The 19,389-nt window shown below is 44.1% G+C and overlaps 1 protein-coding gene across 1 annotated transcript in view; it reads left to right on the plus strand.

The window, feature by feature from the left end:
• The window catches only part of LOC120916588 (GTPase HRas-like), a 66,290-nt gene that overhangs the window by 17,916 nt on the left and 28,985 nt on the right, over window positions 1–19,389 (plus strand). The window contains exons 3-4 of the mRNA XM_040327641.1: window positions 4,763–4,941; window positions 16,848–17,007. Of these exons, the coding sequence (XP_040183575.1) occupies window positions 4,763–4,941; window positions 16,848–17,007 (339 nt within the window). The remainder of the gene's footprint in view (window positions 1–4,762; window positions 4,942–16,847; window positions 17,008–19,389) is intronic.

Here is a 19,389-nt window from a genome sequence, read left to right on the forward strand (position 1 = left end):
TATGTCCTCAAACAGGGGGGAACCAGAAGCAGAGGTCTTATGCAGCTGGCCAATCATCTGCTGTCTTGGGCAGAACTAAATTTAGCATCCCTGTCAGCGATACACCTAAAAGGGTCTCAAAACCTGTTAGCGGACCTGCTAAGCAGGAGACGCATAGTGGAGGCAGAATGGAGCTTAAACATGGAAGTTTTCACGGCAATCACTCAGGAATGGGGTCAACCACAGATAGACCTGTTCGCCAACCAACAAAATGCGAAAGTACGGAAATTCTTCTCCCTTCACAGAGAAGACCAGGCAGTGGCCATAGACGCTCTGGCCCAGCGGTGGCACTACCAGCTGTGCTACGCCTTCCCCCCGTTCACACTAATACCACTGGTCCTAAGAAAGTTCAGGGAAGAAAAAGCCAGTCTGATCTTAATCACTCCCTACTGGCCAAAAAGACCGTGGTTTGCATCACTTCAGAATTTAGCCACAAAACCACCGTGGAAACTACCACTCAGGAAAGACCTACTGTCTCAGGGTCCTGTGAACCATCCGGAAGTGGAACGTTTACAGTTGACAGCCTGGTTTCTGAAGAAGACCTGTTAAGATCAAAGGGACTCTCTGATAAAGTGATAAAAACTCTACTAGACAGTAGGAAAAGTGTAACCAGAGCAATTTACCTCAAGGTTTGGAGAAAGTTCAATTTCTGGTGTGCGTCCAAGAATTTCCAGGTTAATAGCGTCATTTCAGTTGTGGAATTTCTTCATGCAGGAATGGAGAAGGGGTTAGCAATTAGCACCCTAAGGACGCAAGTGGCAGCTCTTTCAGTTTATTTAGAAAAAACTTTATCTAAGGAACATTTAATTTCAAGATTTTTTAAGGCACTGGGTCGAAGTAGACCGGTAGCCTTTAAAGCCTTTCCCAGTTGGGATTTATCAACTGTGTTGCAGGGTCTCACGATGGCTCCGTTTGAACCCATAGGGGATATTTCTTTGAAAAATTTAGTGCTAAAAACTATTTTTTTGGTGGCCATCACGACCGCAAGAAGGGTCAGTGAAATCCAGGCTTTGGCAGTTACAGAGCCTTATTTAAGAATTTTTCCGGACAGGATAATTCTTCGCACAGACCCAGCCTTTCTTCCTAAGGTCTCATCAACCTTTCACAGGTCTCAGGAAATAATCCTTCCCACCTTTTGTTCAGCTCACTCTAATGCAGGGGAAGAAACCTTTCATACTCTCGACGTAAGAAGATGTGTACTTCAATACCTCTCGGTCACCAAAGAATTCAGGAAGTCGAACGCCTTGTTTATAATATTCTCAGGCACAAGGAAAGGAGAAAAGGCTTCCAAAAGCACTTTGGGTAGATGGCTCAAACAAGCCATCATAGAGAGTTACCAAGCCAAAGGAGAGGTACCTCCTACGGGAATCACGGCCCATTCAACAAGATCTACGGCAGTTTCCTGGGCCGAAAGAGCCGGTGCTACACCTGACCAGATCTGCAAGGCAGCTATATGGTCCAGCTATTCGACCTTTCTACGGCACTACAGGCTAGACTTACTGTCCGCTGCGGAGCAAGCCTTCGGTAGGAAGGTACTGCAAGCAGTGGTCCCACCCTAGGGTAAGTTACTCGGTTATCCTCTCCAAGGTTGTCCTGAAAGGCGATAAGAGAAAGGCCTAGTTAGACTTACCGGTGACGGTATTTCTAAGAGCCTTTCAGGACAACCGCTATTTTCCCTCCCTAGATATTTGAATAAGAGTATGTTTTAAATGTCTGTCATGGTTTGTTGTGGTTCTTCTGTGCTTTGTTTTCCAGTTGTCGGAGACCACAATAACTGAGGCCATGGTGGAAGAGGAGGGATCTTAAAGGATCATGTGTGTTTCCTGAAAAATGGGCGGAGCTGCGCTCTCTCCAAGGTTGTCCTGAAAGGCTCTTAGAAATACCGTCACCGGTAAGTCTAACTAGGCCTTTATGGCACGCTGGGATTGTTTTGATTGGTCAAAGGACAAGTCAGACTATCTCAAAGTCTGAGCAAAATCGTATCTTGTTCATTCAAGTCAGATGGACAAAGGACCGATGTTGCAGGGAAATGTAGGATGACAGTCATATAACAGTTGTAGTACCAGTTCTGGCCTAATTTGAACTTGAAAAAATATTCACTGAAGTGTATTTTTTTCCCCAAAAAAATTGCATTTGAAAGACCACTGGGCAAATACAGTGTGACATAAAATATCGCAGCAATTGCCATTTTATTCCCTAGGGTCTCTGCTAATTTTTTTTTTTATTCTCTCTCTATCTATCTATCTATCTATCTAAAAAGGCCCCTTACACATGGTCGGGCTGTTCAGGCCCACCTGTCATATTTGTCGGCGGACCTTAACGGCCGCTCCATACATCTCTATGGAGCGTCGGACGTCAGCGGAGACTTGTCTGCTGACATCCGATCCACTAAAATCAGACGGATGGCTATACGTCGCCATCCGTCCATGGCGGATCAGCTAAGATCTGACAAACGGACATGCTGTCTGTTTTTCATCAGATCTCTCCATAGGAGACAGTGGCGCTGCACAAGCCCCTCCCCGCTCAGTGAGCAGGGAGGGACTTGTCATCCGCCGGCTCAGCCGAGAGATCTCTCGCTGAGATGGTGTGAAAGGGGCATTATATACACACACAGAGAAGTTGATCCCTTTTGATCTAAGAACAAAGCATTAGTTGCAATGTTTCCTGTTAAATACTTGGCAGACTGCCCGGATAGTTTCTTTTGACAGCTAAGTCTCTCCACTTTTTGTATGAAAAAATCGGCAAACTCTGCATTGGAGATAATATAACAGTTAATTGTGCAGCTCTAATACTTGTGCAATCAGCACTAACATTATGACCATAACCCGCTCCACTTTTGGTAGGTTTTGAGCACTGCAGACTGGGTACAATCCCACGAGATGCAGTTTTGGAAATGTTTTAACCCAGTCTAGCCATTACCATATTGGCTCTTGACAAAGTCACTCAAATCCTTAGGCTTGACCATTTTTTTTTCTGCGTTCAAAACATCAACTTTAGGGACCATATGTTCACTTTGATCCAGGGTAAATCCGATTGCCTCTCGGGGGATCAGGAAGGAATTTTTTCCCCTGCTGTAGCAAATTGGATCATGCTCTGCTGGGGTTTTTTGCCTTCCTCTGGATCAACTGTGGGTATGGAGTTGGGTGTATAGGATTTTACTGTGTTTTTTATTTTGTTTTTTTATTTTTTGTGATTTGAACTGGATGGACTTGTGTCTTTTTTCAACCTGACTAACTATGTCACTATGTCACTTGCTGCCTTATATATCCCACCCACTTCAGATGCCATTGTTACTTATGTTACCTGTCAGTGGCCATAATATGGCTGATCAGTGTATATTTCTTTGTAATGTTGTTCATTTTGTGGTTGTAAACTTCAGTCTTTGACTTGTATCTGTAGGTAAGCCTATAATGAGGATTACCTATAGGTACTGTAAATATCTCCTAAACGTGCACCGTTGAGACATTTGCTATAAATGCAGCCGATGAGGTTATCGGCGCTTAGAGCAAGATAACCAAGTTTATTATTTTTCCTGTCTACCGCATTATAGAGCTGCACGATTAATCGTCAATCGTTATCGCAATTTTATTTTTCTTCGTTTCGATTTTGAGAAAGAATTTCCCGATCTTTCTATGCAGAGAATTCTCTATGCTCTCTCAAGTTTAAAATAATTGTTTTTGCTAGAAAATGACTTGGAACCCCCCCCCCCCCCCAAAAAAAGTAAAATATATATATATAAAAATTGTAGAGACCCTAGAGAATAAAATGTGGGTTGTTGCAATATTTTATGCACTGTATTTGCGCAGTGGCCCTTTAAATGCAATTTTATTTTAATTTTTTTAATTTTTGGGGGAATATTACGCTGCGAGAATCATGATCTTTATTCTAAGCAAAAAAATTGTGATTCTCATTTTGCCCAGAATCGTGCAGCTCTACCGCATTATTTACTTTCTAAGGCCTGATCCACACCTATGCAGATTACAGTTGATGCGTTTTCAATATGTGCTTTGAGTGTTCACACAAAGCGTGTTTGACTTGACTTTTTTTTTTTATTATTTTTTTATGCATTTTGCAATTTTCGGGAGGAGAAACCAGCAGAAACGCAATAAAAATGCATGCAATGTGTTTCTGATGCGTTTCTACAACCCGGTGGAAATCGCACAGATGTGAACGTGACCCATAGGAAACCATGTTAAATGGACTGTAGGTGTGAACCAGGCCTAAAAAGTTGCAGGAGCTGAGGGGAGATTGACTATAACCATCAGCCTGCTGCCTGTCTAAAGTCCTATTTAAAATTCCCCAACCTCTCTCCATTTGGTTTCTGTTGGCTGCTGACCATGTATTCTCTTGCCAGTGCCGCTTTTATGAGCTACTCAAATACTAATATGACAAATATAGCCATCTGAAGAATAACGGGGTTCATGCATTTCCCTATTTACCTTTTAAAACCAAGCCTTTTTCCTGTTTGTTGAGAGATTTCCCTTCACTTCCTATCTTGGAGACAACCCTTTTACCAGATAGGAAATAAAGGAACCTCCCCAATGGAGCCTTTAACATAGTAAAACCTGACCTGTTTTGGTGTTGGATAACTCTCTTAAATAATGAGGGGTGTACTAGGGTTGTGCAAAGAATGACTGCATTGGAACAAGTCATTGATGTTAATCATAGATGGGTAATCATAGATTTTAGTTTGTATTTTTTGTCTTCCTTTTTACAAATGCAGGATTCATACCGAAAGCAGGTTGTGATAGATGGTGAAACATGTCTGCTGGATATTCTCGACACTGCAGGTCAAGAGGAGTATAGTGCCATGAGGGATCAGTACATGCGAACTGGAGAAGGCTTTCTGTGTGTCTTTGCTATTAATAACACAAAGTCCTTTGAGGACGTCCATCATTACAGGTTAGAGGCACATATGTTTGCCTTTTTAGCTTCTTGATTTTTACTTTCAAAACTTTTTTTGATATAGGTATGAAGGTGTATGACTGCTTACGTTAAACATAGTTGATGGTAATTTTATTAAATTCTGGTAATTACAAACAGCAGTAGAGGAACCCAAATCATATACAGTGCCTTGCAAAAGTATTCACCCCATCATGGCATTTTTCCTCACAACGTGGAATTAACATGGATTGTTTGAGGATTTGCATCATTTAATTTACAGAACATGCCCACAACTTTGTGTGTGTGTGTTTTCCCCTAATCGTCTTTCAGGACAGCCACCTGAGAGACCTTGGCTCCTCCCCTCTGCTGGAAACACCGCGCCAGCCCATAAATTTCCTCCTCCCCTGCTGGTCCTCAGTTATTTGTGTTTCCTCCAGAGGGGAGACACTATAGGAACAAGCCAGGAGAGCCAAGGGAGGCTCAGGCAAGACGGTCCTGAAAGGGAGCAGGGGCTCTCTGGACTTAAAGACAGGTACTAACCTGAAGCAGATGGCCACCCTCACATCCCTGAGCGCAGGTGTAAGTCGGGGGGGCTCCGTTTTTGTATGCACCGAGTGCGGTGCGAGGAGGTGCAGCCAGCGTCCCATACTCAGCGCGTGTGGCTGCCGGAGGAATGGGGATTCCAGACGCGCAAGCCACGCTGTGTATTAGGACCGCTCGGAGCCGATGGCGGGTGACGTCATTCCGGCACGGGGGCGTGTACTTCCGGGTTCGCGGCTTCCGGTTCCGGGCGCGAAACTCAAAAACGGAGCCAGGCAATGGCTGGAGGGGGCTGCATAGACGCTGTAGAGACGGCACACGCGGCGCTGGTGACAGACATGTCAGAAGCAGAAGGGAAAGATGTTGCTCCAGCAGAGACCAGCTCCAGCCACAGCAAGGTAAGGGGAACCTAGGGTGGATTTCCCCTCTCCTAGAAAATAGCTCACCATCCCTCTACACCCCCCAGGGTAATAGGGAGGGGGAGGTGGGTTAACCCCTCAGTGTCAGAGGGTGATTCATAGGGCCCCTAGTGTGGTAAGCCCATATGAACACACTGCGCACCTGCTCAGCAGGGGGAAGGCTACGGTACTAATCATGGGGTATATATTTTCACTTGTGTCTTTCAGAAAACTGACAAAGACAAGAATACCCACAGTTCAAAGAAAAGATGTCCATCCTGTAAAGTCACACTTAGAGAGTCATGGAAAAAGGCTATTTGTAGCGACTGTATTGATAAGTTAGTACAGGAGCACACTGCGGAACAAAGTGATTTGGCATCATCAGTTAAAGAACTTTCTAACACCTTTGGGTCATTCAAAACATTTTTTGAAAATTTCCAAATCCCGCAGCTTCAGTCAGCTCCTCCTGTACAGGCAACAACGTTAGTCCCGGGAGTAAGACCTTCCACTAGTGCAGGCCCTTCAAGAGTTCCTAGTGAGGAGCTAGAAGAGGAACCTGACAGCGCAGTGTCCGGTTCACAGGAATCAGAGGAGGAGGCTCGGGAAGGTGATTCCAGGAAGCCCTCCCGCTACAAACTCTCTTTGGAGGATGTAGATCATTTATTGGGAGCTATTTATGCCACTCTGGGTATTCAAACAGAGAAAAAAACATTATCATTGCATGACCAGATGTATGAAGGTTTAGGCGACCAGGAAAGTAAAAATTTTCCAGTCCATGATGTCTTGATCGAAGCAATTAAAAAAGAATGGCAGGAACCAGAAAGAAAACCATTCTTTTCCAAAGCTTTGAAAAGACGATTCCCATTTTCGGATGACCCATCCTCAATCTGGAATAAGACACCAAAACTGGATGCTGCCTTTTCTCAAGTTTCAAGGCACACAGACCTAGCTTTTGAGGACATGGGCATTCTATCCGAACCTATGGATAAGAAAATGGATTCATTACTAAAAAAGTCCTGGGACTCCACGCTGGGTAGTTTGAAACCAGCAATGGCAGTCACGGTGGTAGCCAGGAACATGGAATTTTGGCTGAACCAGATTCAGGAGCATATTGAGGAGGAGACGGCAAAAGACCAAATCCTAGCCTCATTTCCCACATTGTTGAGAGGCATAGCTTATATTGCAGACGCCTCAGCTGAACTGGTACGGATGGCAGCTAGGTCGTCTGCATTAGCTAACTCAACTAGGAGGGCCTTATGGTTAAAGACGTGGCAGGGGGACTGCGCGTCTAAAACCAAATTATGCGGCATCCCATTTACAGGGGACCTGCTCTTTGGGCCTGGATTAGAGAAAGTGCTGGACCGTACAGCGGATAAGAAAAAAGCGTTTCCGCTGAAACGCAAAGCACCCTGGAGTCAGCCACAGCAGACCAAAAAGAGACAGAACAAATTTAATTGGGTACCAAAAGGTCCCCTCTTCACACCCAAGGTAGACAATCAAAAAAGACCCTGGGCCCAGAAAGGAAAAGGCAAAGCAGGAGCTATTTTTCGTGCTCCTGAACAAGCCTATGATAAAAAATGACAGATTGCTCACAGTGGGAGGAAGACTGGGGGACTTCCTCCCTCAGTGGGAAAAGGTGACTTCCAATCGATTCATATTGAGGATCATAAAGGAAGGTTATCATCTGGAATTCTCCAGAACACCCCCAAGAAAGTTTTATTTAACAAAACTTCCGAAGGACAGAAGAAAGGCCGAAGGGTTATTGAGAGCCCTGGAGGATCTAAAGAAACAGGAGGTAGTAGTGGAGGTCCCCAAAAAAGAAAGGGGACTCGGGTTCTACTCCCACATTTTTGGAGTACAAAAACCCACGGGGAAGGTCAGACCAATCTTAAACCTCAAACCCCTGAACTTGTCCATAACCTACAAGAGGTTCAGAATGGACTCAATTTACTCAGTGAAAGCCCTACTACCTCCAAACTGTTTCCTGGTCTCCTTAGATCTAAAGGACGCCTACTTACACGTCCCAATACACAAGGACCACCAACGGTTCCTGAGATTGGCGATAGAGACGGGAAACAGAACCTTACATTTACAGTTCCAGGCCTTACCCTTCGGCCTCTCTTCCTCACCCAGAATCTTCACCAAGATTCTGGCGGAAGCCCTGGCACCCTTGCAAGTCCAAGGCATTTCCATCATTGCATATCTGGACGATCTGCTGCTGTTCGCAGAAACCCCAGAGAGGTTGCAAAAGAACCTCGAGATCACACAGATCTTTTTGAAAGACCTAGGGTGGTTAATAAATGTGGAAAAGTCAAATCTAAAACCCACACAACAGATTACATACTTGGGGTACGTGATAGACTCTGTGCAGCAAAGGATTTTTCTACCCAAAGAGAAGATAGAAAAAATCCAAAAAGAAACAAAGGCAATTCAGGTGAATTCACTGTGTACCATCAGACAGATCATGTCAACACTGGGTTTGCTAACATCAGCAATCCCAGCTGTTCAATGGGCAGCCTTACATTTCCGACCACTGCAAATGTTCCTTCTAAAGGTTTGGGACCACAGGCAGGAGTCCTTAGACACCCAGGTTCAAATACCGACACAGGTAAAAAGAACCCTTTGGTGGTGGAGGACGGCGGAAAACATGACCATGGGTCGGCTGTGGACACTTCCCATTTCCCAAATCCTTACCACAGACGCAAGTGGGATAGGATGGGGAGCACATCTGGGCTCCCAAATAACCCAAGGGATTTGGAAAGGGGAAGAGAGGAGGAGATCCTCCAATTGGAAAGAGTTGAAGGCAGTAGGGCTTGCACTTCAATTCTTCCAGGGACAACTGAAGGGACATGTTCAAATAAGATCCGACAACGCTTCAGTTATTGCCTATGTAAACAAGCAGGGTGGAACAAGGAGCGGAACCCTGTGGGCATTAGCGAAAGAAATCCTGACATGGGGAGAAAGGAACATTCTCTCGCTATCAGCAATCCACCTAAAAGGGGATTTAAACACAGTAGCGGATTTCCTCAGCAGAATTCAGCTGAAGGAAAGCGACTGGGAACTAAATCAGGAGGTGTTCAGGCAGATCACACTAAAATGGGGAACACCTCAAGTGGATTTATTCGCATCCAAGAAAAACAAAAAGGTCAAGACCTTCTTCTCTCTAAACAGAGAGGACGGAGCACTAGGAGTGGATGCTTTAGCACAAGGGTGGACTTTCAGGACATGTTATGCCTTTCCTCCACCAGTATTAATTCCACAAGTGTTACGGAAACTGCGTGCAGAGAACACCAACCTGATTCTCATAGCACCTCACTGGCCCAGGAGACCGTGGTTCTCTATACTGAAAGAGCTAGCTATAGAACCCCCCTGGTTGTTGCCAGTCCAGGAGGACCTACTCTCCCAAGGCCCAGTATACTGCCCCCAAGTGGAAAAGTGGAACTTGGCCGCGTGGTTTCTGAGGAGCAGCTGCTGAAAGCAAAAGGTTTCTCAAACCACTTAATTGCGACTCTACTGAAAAGTAGAAAGATAGAGACACGCAAAATTTATGAAAAGGTATGGAAGTGCTTTGGCAAATGGTGCACAGAAAACTCCTTCAATACACAGAGTTCAGTGGCCGTCCTAGAGTTTTTACAGAAGGGAGTAGAAAAAGGACTAAGCCTTAGTACGCTAAAAGGTCAAGTATCCGCACTGTCAGTGTTCCTAGAGGAAAGGCTAGCATCTGACCCATGGATAGTCAGATTCTTCAGATCCTTGAGCCGGCAGAGACCTATTCAGACTTCAGTCTTCCCGAAGTGGGACCTGTCATTGGTACTACAAACTTTGACATCCAAACCTTTTGAGCCTTTGGAGGATTGCAATCTAAAGACGCTGACACTAAAAGCAGTCTTTTTGGTGGCAATCACCACAGCAAGACGGGTCTGTGAGTTGGAGGCCCTATTGATCAGACCCCCCTTTTTTCAGATCTTCGCAGATCGTATAATTTTTAAGTTGGATCCGGGATTCCTGCCTAAAGTAATCTCAAGGTTCCATAGAGAACAAGAAATTATATTACCTTCATTTTGTCCGAACCCTTCCAGAGAACAGGAAGTGAAATTCCATAGCTTAGACGTCAGGAGATGCGTCTTGCATTATTTAGAAGTGACTAAAACTTTAAGGAAAACGGACTCTTTATTTATTTTGCATTCTGGAGCTAGAAAAGGACATAGAGCTACCAGGCGCACTATAGCTAGATGGTTAAAAGAAGCCATTAAACAAGCTTACAGTTTAGGAGGCATACCGATCCCAGAGGGTATCAAAGCGCACTCCACAAGGTCTATGGCAGCCTCACAGGCAGAGAGAGCTGGAGCAACGCCGGAGCAGATCTGTAAAGCGGCGACATGGTCCAGTTTTGCCACCTTCGTAAGACACTATAGGGTGGATCTTTGGTCAGCTAAGGATCAGACCTTTGGACGTAAGGTCTTACAAGCTGTGGTCCCGCCCTAGGGTAAGTGCTCGGTTATCCTCTCAGGTGGCTGTCCTGAAAGACGATTAAGGGAAAAACGAAGTTACTTACTGGTAACGTTCTTTCCCGTAGTCTTTCAGGACAGCCTGGTAACCCACCCAAAGGTATGTATAAGATTTCCTTACAGGAATTGTGATATGGTTAACGATGTGTATCATGTTTTCTTGTGTCTCCCCAGCAACTGGAGGTGCTCTAAAAGAACTGAGGACCAGCAGGGGAGGAGGAAATTTATGGGCTGGCGCTGTGTTTCCAACAGAGGGGAGGAGCCAAGGTCTCTCAGGTGGCTGTCCTGAAAGACTACGGGAAAGAACGTTACCAGTAAGTAACTTCGTTTTTTTTTTATTTTTTTTTTTTATTATTATTGTGAAGAAAACAATAGGGCAAAATAACAGAAAAGGTCAATGTGCATAACTGTTCACCCCCCCCCTAAAATTAATACTTTGTAGAGCCACCTTTTGCTGCTATCACAGCTCCAAGTCGCTTTGGATAAGTCTCTTTGAACTTCTCACATCTTACCACTGGAATTTTTGCCCATTCCTCCTTGCAAAACTGCTTCAGCTCCTTCAAGTTGAATGGTTTGCGCTTGTGAACAGCAATCTTTAAGTCTTGCCACAGATTTTCTATTGGATTGAGGTCTGGGCTTTGACTAGGCCATTCCAACACATTTACATGTTTCCCCTTAAACCACTCAAGTGTTGCTTTAGCAGTGTGTTTGGGGTCATTGTCATGCTGGAAGGTGAACATCTGTCCTAGCCTCAAATCACACACAGAATGGTTCAGAATATCCCTGTATTTAGCACCATCCATCTTTCCCTCAACTCTGACCAGTTTCCCAGTCCTGACTGCTGAAAACATTACCACAGCATGATTCTGCCACCACCATGTTTCACTGTGGGGATGGTGTTCTTTGTGATGTGTTGGGGTTTGCGCCAGACATGGCATTTTCTTTGGCCAAAAAGTTAAATTTTAGTCTCGTCAGACCAAGAGCACCTTACTCCATACATTTTGGGAGACTTTTTATTTTTTAAGAACGGTGAATAAATCGCTCCTAAAGCGCCCCTTCCAATTGAAATCAATGGGACGCGCCTGCAAAATTCCTTGGCAGCGCCACTTTGTGGCCGCTTTTTAAAGGATCACTAAAGGATTTTTTTTTTTTTTTTTTAGCTAAATGGCTTCCTTTACCTTACTGCAGTACTGGTTTCATGTCCTTATTGTTCGTTTTTGCTTTGAAGTGGCTGTAATTCTGCTGTGATCTCCACACTTCCTGGTTGTCTTTTTCCTTATAACCATCGTACTGGGAGCTTTTCACTGTAGGTCTAAGCTGTCATTACTGTGTGTCTAAAACTTAACAGAACCAATCAGATTAATTTTAAAAACAAAACACTGCCCTGCATTTGTTTGTTTTTGTTTTGTGTGTCTCTTTAGCTCACTGGAACATGAAAACGGTTTAAAAGTGAAACTAAACTGCAGGCACATTATATGATTGATTTTTGTTATCTATTTGTAATTTTAAAAGGAATCAGTTAACTTTTATGTCTCTATACCCTGTAAACAGTCATTTCAGCAAAAAAAAAAAAAATTCCTTTAGTGACCCCGCTAGCGCTTGAAAAACGCTGATAAAGCGCTGCTAGTTTTAGTGGCGCTTTACCAGCGGTTTTCAGGGTGTTGGTAGTGAGAAAGGGCTCAATACAGGCTTTCACATTGGGATTGCAGATGAGGCTTCTTTCATGTGCTTTTTTTTTTTTTTTTAACGCTAAAGCACCTGAAAAACGCCCCAGTGTGAAAGGTGTCTTGGTGTGGAGGCAAGTGCAGGAGAGGCAGCTGACAACAGAAGCCCCATAGTAAGTATTTGGGTGACATCCCTTCTCAGCCATTTCACAGCCGTTGTTGGTCCTATCCTGCACGCCGCTTCTGTTGCTGGAAACTGGACCGGATCGGCTGCAGAACAGCAGTTTTTATTTTTGCTCTAGTGTTGGGTAACGTTTAGAATGTGGCAGAGAGTTAGTCTTTGCCTGGACTTACACTTTAAGGGTATTTTATCAGGTGTGTTGCAGAACTTTTTTAACAAATCCTAAGTGACACTTGGCATCTGTATTCCAAAGCTACATGATGGAAATATTATGTTTAAATATATATTGCACGCGCACACACGTGCGTACAGCCCTCAAATTTTTGAAAATATTTTATTATCTTTTCATGTAACACTAAAGAAATTACACTTTGCTACAATGTAATGTAGTGAGTGTAAAGCTTGTATAACCGTATAACTTTGCTGTCCCCTCAAAATAACTCAACACACAGCCATTAATGTTTAAACCGCTGGCAACAAAAATGAGTACACCCCTAAAGTGAAAATGTCCAAATTTGGGCCCAAACTCAATATTTTGTGTGACCAACATTATTTTCCAGCACTGACTTAACCCTATTGGGCATGGAATTAACCAGAGCTTCACAGGTTGCCACTGGAGTCCTCTTCCACTCCATAATGACATCACAGAGCTGGTAGATGTTGGAGACCTTGTGCTGCTCTGCCATCCATTTGAGGATGCCCCACAGACGCTCAATTGGGTTTAGGATGGATACATGCCTGGCCAGTCCATCTATGGATTTAGGACCAGTAGTTCCATTTCTTGGAGAAGTCCTACATACTATCACACAATTGTGTCCGTTTATGAAGCAGTGAAGAGCGGTGATCCCAAGGATCACCACTGATCACAGCCCATAAACAGTTTATGAAACCGAGATAATCGGGGGAGAAGTGTTTGAATTTGTTCTCCCGACGATTTTCTCCACGCACAGAGAAGTCTCATAGACTGACACAGTAACGGCCAGTTTATAAAGCTGTGATCTGAGAGCTTCACTGGCGATCTGTGTCAGAATTCACACTCCCCGATTCACCATCTCATAGCTGGTGAAATGGGCAGTGAAGAGGGAATTCCGGGGGTTCTGAGGAGGAAGGAGGAAGATTTTTAACTTCTACCTCGTTCAGACCCCCCAACACTGTAACCATGTCCCCCTGTAATATTTATGTGTGTGTGTGTGTGTGTGTGTGTGTGTGTGTGTGTGTATGTATATATATATATATATATATATATATATATATATATATATATTTTGAAGGGGGGTTATTTTAATTATATTACCCACGCCGTCTGTCAGTGTACTGAGCGGTGATAATTTATCACCGCTCAATAAACTGACATCTCGGTTTTTCTGTGAATTTCTGGTACTGTAATCTCGTAAACTCTCACGAGATTCCAGTATCGGGGGCAGTTCTCCACTGTTTGAACAGTTGGTAGATCACTTCACTCCTCCAAGGGTGAAGCGATCTTCTCTGCTTCATAAACAGGCACACAGAGGAGAAAAATCTTCACTGTGAATGCCGGAGAACGAAGCAGTGAATAGATTTCACTGCTTCATAAAAGGACACCAATGTGTGATGGATTTTCTCAGTTTCATTGTCTCCATCCTGGATTCCACCTGGGACCACTGTAAATTTTGTGATCTCCAGTTGAGAGCTATCATCCACTGTATGGCGCTGTCTAATGAATGGATCAGTCTGTTGCAGGAGATGGGGACATCCGGGACTCTGGCATATAATAGGCACAATTTAGGTGTGAGGGAGATAATCTTTTTAATAGAACTATAAAGTTTATGTGCCATGGCTCGCCATATTGGTTCCAGATGACCGCAGCTCCAAAATATGTGAAAGTTATTACCTTCTTCAGGGCAACCTCTAAAGCAACTGGAGGGAGCTGTGGGGTAAAAGGAATGGATTTTAGCTGGAGTAATTTTCCACTTGGTAAGTACTTTTAGTGGGGTTTCTCAAAAAGCAGCTGCTTGATAGCGAGAAATGCGTTGCAAATAATTGTATGCATTAATTGGTATTGTGGGAGTTCGGAAGAAGGGAGATTGAATTTGGATTAAAGGGTGGAGAAAGTGGGGAAGTTTGTTTTATAATTAATGAGTTCAGATTGGTAAGTCCTTTTTCAATCCAAATGTGAAAAATATTCCTATTATTGAATGCTTGGGGGAATCTGGGGTCTCCTAGATAGGAGTCTAAAGGGGGGATTTCAGATATAAGTTTGCAGTTCTACCCTTAGCTTCTTTAACAAGGCAGTGGTTGTCTTGGAGGTGTTGGGGTCGTTATGTTGGAATACTGCCCTGCAGCCCAGTCTCTGAAGGTAGGGGGATCATGCTTTGCTTCAGTATGTCGCAGTACATGTCATTCATGGTTCCCTCAATGAACTGTAGCTCCCCAGGGCTGGCAGTGCTCATGCAGCTCCAGACCATGACGCTCCCAGAGTAATGTGATGATTTAGCTGGTGAGAGGTCATGTACAGGAGGCAAATTGTTGATGACTGGAGGGAGGCGAAACTCGGCGTACCAGTCTGGGAGGTCAAGTGGAGCTTTATTCAGGTTTTCACCTGAAAGATTCAGGTTTTCACAGAATCTTTGTAAGTCATCTGGGATTCTTAGTAAATGCTGTTTGCCGTTGTTGTTGGCTTGAAGAGCAAAGGGGAACTTCCACCTGTAACTTATTCCCTTCTCCTTTAGGACCTCAAGTAGTGGTCTTGGTGCTCTTCTTCTGTTTTTTAGAGCGATAGATGATAAATCTTGGAACAGCTGAATTTCTGCCTCATTAAATATAACCTGATCATTTGTTCTGGCCTTTTGCAGAATTTCTTCCTTTAAGCTGAAGTTGGGAAGACAGCATATGATGTCTCTGGGAGGGTTTTTGTCAGGGGCCCTGGGTCTATCAAACGTGATCGGTGAGGCCTCAGGTCTGTCGAGTAGGCCATTAAAGATGGAGGAGAGTGCCGGTCTAATTTGTTCTGGTGTGATAGATTCAGGGACACCTCTCACTCTAATGTTGTCTCCTTCCCCGGTTATCGAGGTCTTCGATCTGCCTGTTTGTGTCAATCAAATGTTGAGACTGAGTGATTGCTATGTCGTCCAATCTAATCAGTGCTCTGATTTTTTTTTTTTTCCTGCCCTCTCGTTTACCGCCATTAGTGCTGACATCCTTCGCAATAAAATTTTTATGTCGGTGATGGCCACAGAGAATGAGTTCTTTATGTCAGCAGCTATTTCCATCATGCTTGCGTAAGTCAGGGGGAAGTCGTTGGGTACATTACCTCTTGAGGAATCTTCTGAGATAGGTAGGGATATTTCATCGTCCTCCATAACTTATTTTTCATCCTTTCTGCTGGTCGACGCCATCTTTAACTTTTTGCTCTCGCTGCTATAACGGAATTTAGGTTCGCTGATGAGAATTTGTTCTTGGGTGTGCCCATCGAGCGTAGGAGTCTACTGGGGGTTCCCTTCCTGGTCTGTGTGGGCATTATTGTCCTTTTATCTTCCAATCCCCTCTGGTGACTGGAGTTCTTCTAGTTCGTGGTCATCCACCCTGCGCACCAAGCCACTTCCCAAGCTACATCATTAGATCTCGATGGTCAGCCCCATTTTTGTGAACATTGGAGCAGGGTGGGGCAAGATGGCCACTGCACATGACTCTGGAACCGGGATCAGAGTTGTGACTTCAATATGTTTTTTAAAGCAGGGGTCGACAATATCCGGGAGCCAGGTCGCTTTTTGTTTGGCGAGCTCTGGGTGCTGTGTAGGATGCCGGATGGGTCCCTTGAAGGATGGATGCTGTGGATTTTTATCCGGATGGCCGGAGCTCATCAGCAGCACGTCCCAGACCATGACGCTCCCACCACCATGCTTGACTGTAGGCAGACACACTTGTACTACTCACCTGGTTGCTGCCACACACACACTTGACCCCAGCTGAACCAAATAAGTTTATCTTGGTCTCATCAGACCACAGGACACAGTTGCAGTAATCCATGCATACGGTCTGAGAACCGACTGGCTGGACCCCCCCCCCCCCCCTTCAACCTCCTCAGCATTGCTGGCAGCACTCGTGTCTATTTCCCCAAAACAACCTCTGGAAATGATGCAGAGCATGTGCACTCAACTTCTTTGACCTGTCCTGTTAAACCGCTGTATGGTCTTGGCCACCATGCTGCAGCTCAGTTTCAGGGTCTTGCCAACCTTCTTATAGCCTAGGCCATCTTTATGTAGAGCAACCATAATTTTGTTTCAGATCCTCAGTTCTTTGCTATGTTGAACTTCCAGTGACCAGTATGAGAGAGAGGCCGATAAAACCAAATTTAACTCGCCTGCTCCCCGTTCACACCTGGAACCTTATAACGCTAACGAGTTACATGACACTGGGGGAGGGAAAATGCCAACTTTGGCATTTTTACATAGGGGTATACTCACTTTTGTTGCCAGCGGTTTAGACAGTAATGGCACTGTGTGTTTGAGGGGGACAGCAGATTTACTGTTATACAAGCTGTACACCATCTACACCCCCCCCCCTTTCTCCAAAAAAAGAGTGGCAATATTTAGATAGACTGAGACATTATTCATTTGGAAATATCAGCTATGATCTTTTTTTTTTTTATCTATAGAGAACAAATCAACCGAGTAAAAGATTCTGATGATGTGCCTATGGTATTAGTTGGTAACAAATGTGACCTCCCATCACGGACAGTGGACACAAAACAAGCACAAGAGCTAGCAAAGAGTTATGGTATTCCATTCATAGAAACCTCTGCTAAAACAAGACAGGTGAGTTCCCTTGAGCTTTTTTCAACATCTTCAACTCACTGAATGGTTTCTTCTGTTTCTTCAGCTTCTCACAGCTTTCTGAAATCTGTTTAGTATTATTCTTGGCCTGTTCACAACCAGAATAAGTTTGTCTTTTTATATGCCTCTACTGCTGCAGCTGTACAGTACTGTGCAGAGGTTTTAGGCAGGTGTAAAGAAATGCTGTAAAAGAATGATGGTTTATTTTTATGAATTTACTAAAAACAAAACGAACTGGAACTCTAAAATCAAATGAATATTTGGTGTGACTATCCTTTTATCCTTTGGCTTCAAACCACCATTAATTATTACACTTGCATACTTTGTACACTTTCATTAACTGAAAAAGCTGTGTAGGAGGCTTTAACCACTTGGGATCCGCCTGCCGTCAATTGACGGCTGCAGTGCGGATCCCAATTTCCAAACTGCCGTCAATTGACGGCCGCCCCTTTGGGCGTTCCCCGCGCGCGCTCCAGAGCGCGCTGCGGGGAAAATCTGTGTTGGCCGTGTCCCTCGGACACAGCCAATTACAGATCGCCGCGAACGGCCAATCAGAGTGGCCGTTCGCGAGGCGATCTGTGCGGCCAATGAGAGAGGATCTCATATGTAAACATATGAGATCATCTCTCATTGCCGTTTTACACAGAGACAGCGGTGCTGTCTCTGGAGAGGAGACCGATCTGTGTCTCTTGTACATAGGGACACAGATCGGTCACCCCCCCAGTCACCCCCCCCTCCACCTACAGTTAGAACACTAAGCAGGGATACATTTAACCCCTTCCTCACCCCCTAATGTTAACCCCTTCAATGCCAGTCACATTTATACTGTAATTAGTGCATATTTATAGCACTGATCGCAGTATAAATGTGAATGGCGCCAAAAATGTGTCCGATGTGTCCGCCATAACGTCGCAGTCCCATTAAAAATCGCAGATCGCCGCCATTTCTAGTAAAAAAAAATAATTTAAAAAAAATAATTCTGTCCCCTATTTTGTAAGCGCTATAACTTTTGCGCAAACCAGTCGCTTATTGCGATTTTTTTTTTTTTTTTACCAAAAATATGTAGAAGAATACGTATCGGCCTAAACTGAGAAAAAAAAATGTTTTTTTTTTTTTAAATTGGGATATTTATTATAGCAAGAAGTAAAAAATATTGTATTTTTTTCAAAATTGTCTCGCTTCTTTGTTTATAGCGCAAAAAATAAAAACCGCACAGGCGATCAAATACCACCAAAAGAAAGCTCTACTTGTGGGGAAAAAAGGACGTCAATTTTGTTTGGGAGCCACGTCGCACGACCGCGCAATTGTTAGTTAAAGCGATGCAGTGCCGAAAGCTGAAATTTCACCTGGGCAGGAGGGGGGTATATGTGCCCAGTAAGCAAGTGGTTAAACTGTGTAAGGAACAGCCAAACTCTCCTAAGGTGAGGTTGTGGAGGGCGTCTTTGTCACAGGCAAACACCATGGCAACAGTGAGCACAGCAACATGACACAAGGTGGTTATACTGCATCAGCAATGTCTCTTCCAGGCAAAGATTGCAAAGCAGACTGGGGTTTCAAGATGTTCTGTTCAAGCTTTTTAGAAGAAGCATAAAGAAATGGGAAATGTTGAGGAGCGATGCAGTGGTTGACAATGAAAACTTAATGCAGAATTAAAGACTCATGGCTGTGCATGTGATTGCCATCATCCCTTGAAATAGAATATAAGAATAAACCTCAAATTGTGTGAATTTAAGGGAAATTGAAAAAAAAAAAAGTGGGTACATTGTTTAAAAAAAAATATATAATTTTATTACAATATATATAAGTATTGGACACTTTCCAGAAACACGGGTATCTCCCCAATCCCTAGTAATTATTAAAAAGAAGGAAATAAGGGAGACTATGCTCTCTCAAGGTTGATGGGAATTTAATTGGAGATATGTCTGTTGTTAAGGTGAGCACACACAACAATTTCATAAAAAAGGTATCAATTTATTAAATGGTATCATTTAAAAGCAAGTCATATTACATATTTGGACCACAAATTGATGCATGAGATGCTTGGTAATGCAGGGAGCCAACATGTTTTGAAATGTGCTTCTTCAGGGCACTGTATGCATCTATAATTGCATCTAGTTTATACGGCAGACCTCAAATTTTCTACTCGCATTTTGCGAGTGGAAAACGAGGTCTGGCGAGGAGCTGGGCTGCCTGGCAGAAGGGGGGCCAGCACCGCCAGCGACCGTTGTCTATCGGGAGCTGTTCTCCCAGTGATCGCCTATGGCAGAGTGCATGGAGGTGGAGGAGGACCGCGGTATAGCATTTAGCTTTGCTCTGCTCATTCTCACACACAGCCCCGCCTCCTCCTAACCCCGCGCCTTTAAT

This window comes from Rana temporaria, chromosome 10, assembly GCF_905171775.1.
Source record: "Rana temporaria chromosome 10, aRanTem1.1, whole genome shotgun sequence".
In the NCBI taxonomy this organism is placed as follows: domain Eukaryota; kingdom Metazoa; phylum Chordata; class Amphibia; order Anura; family Ranidae; genus Rana; species Rana temporaria.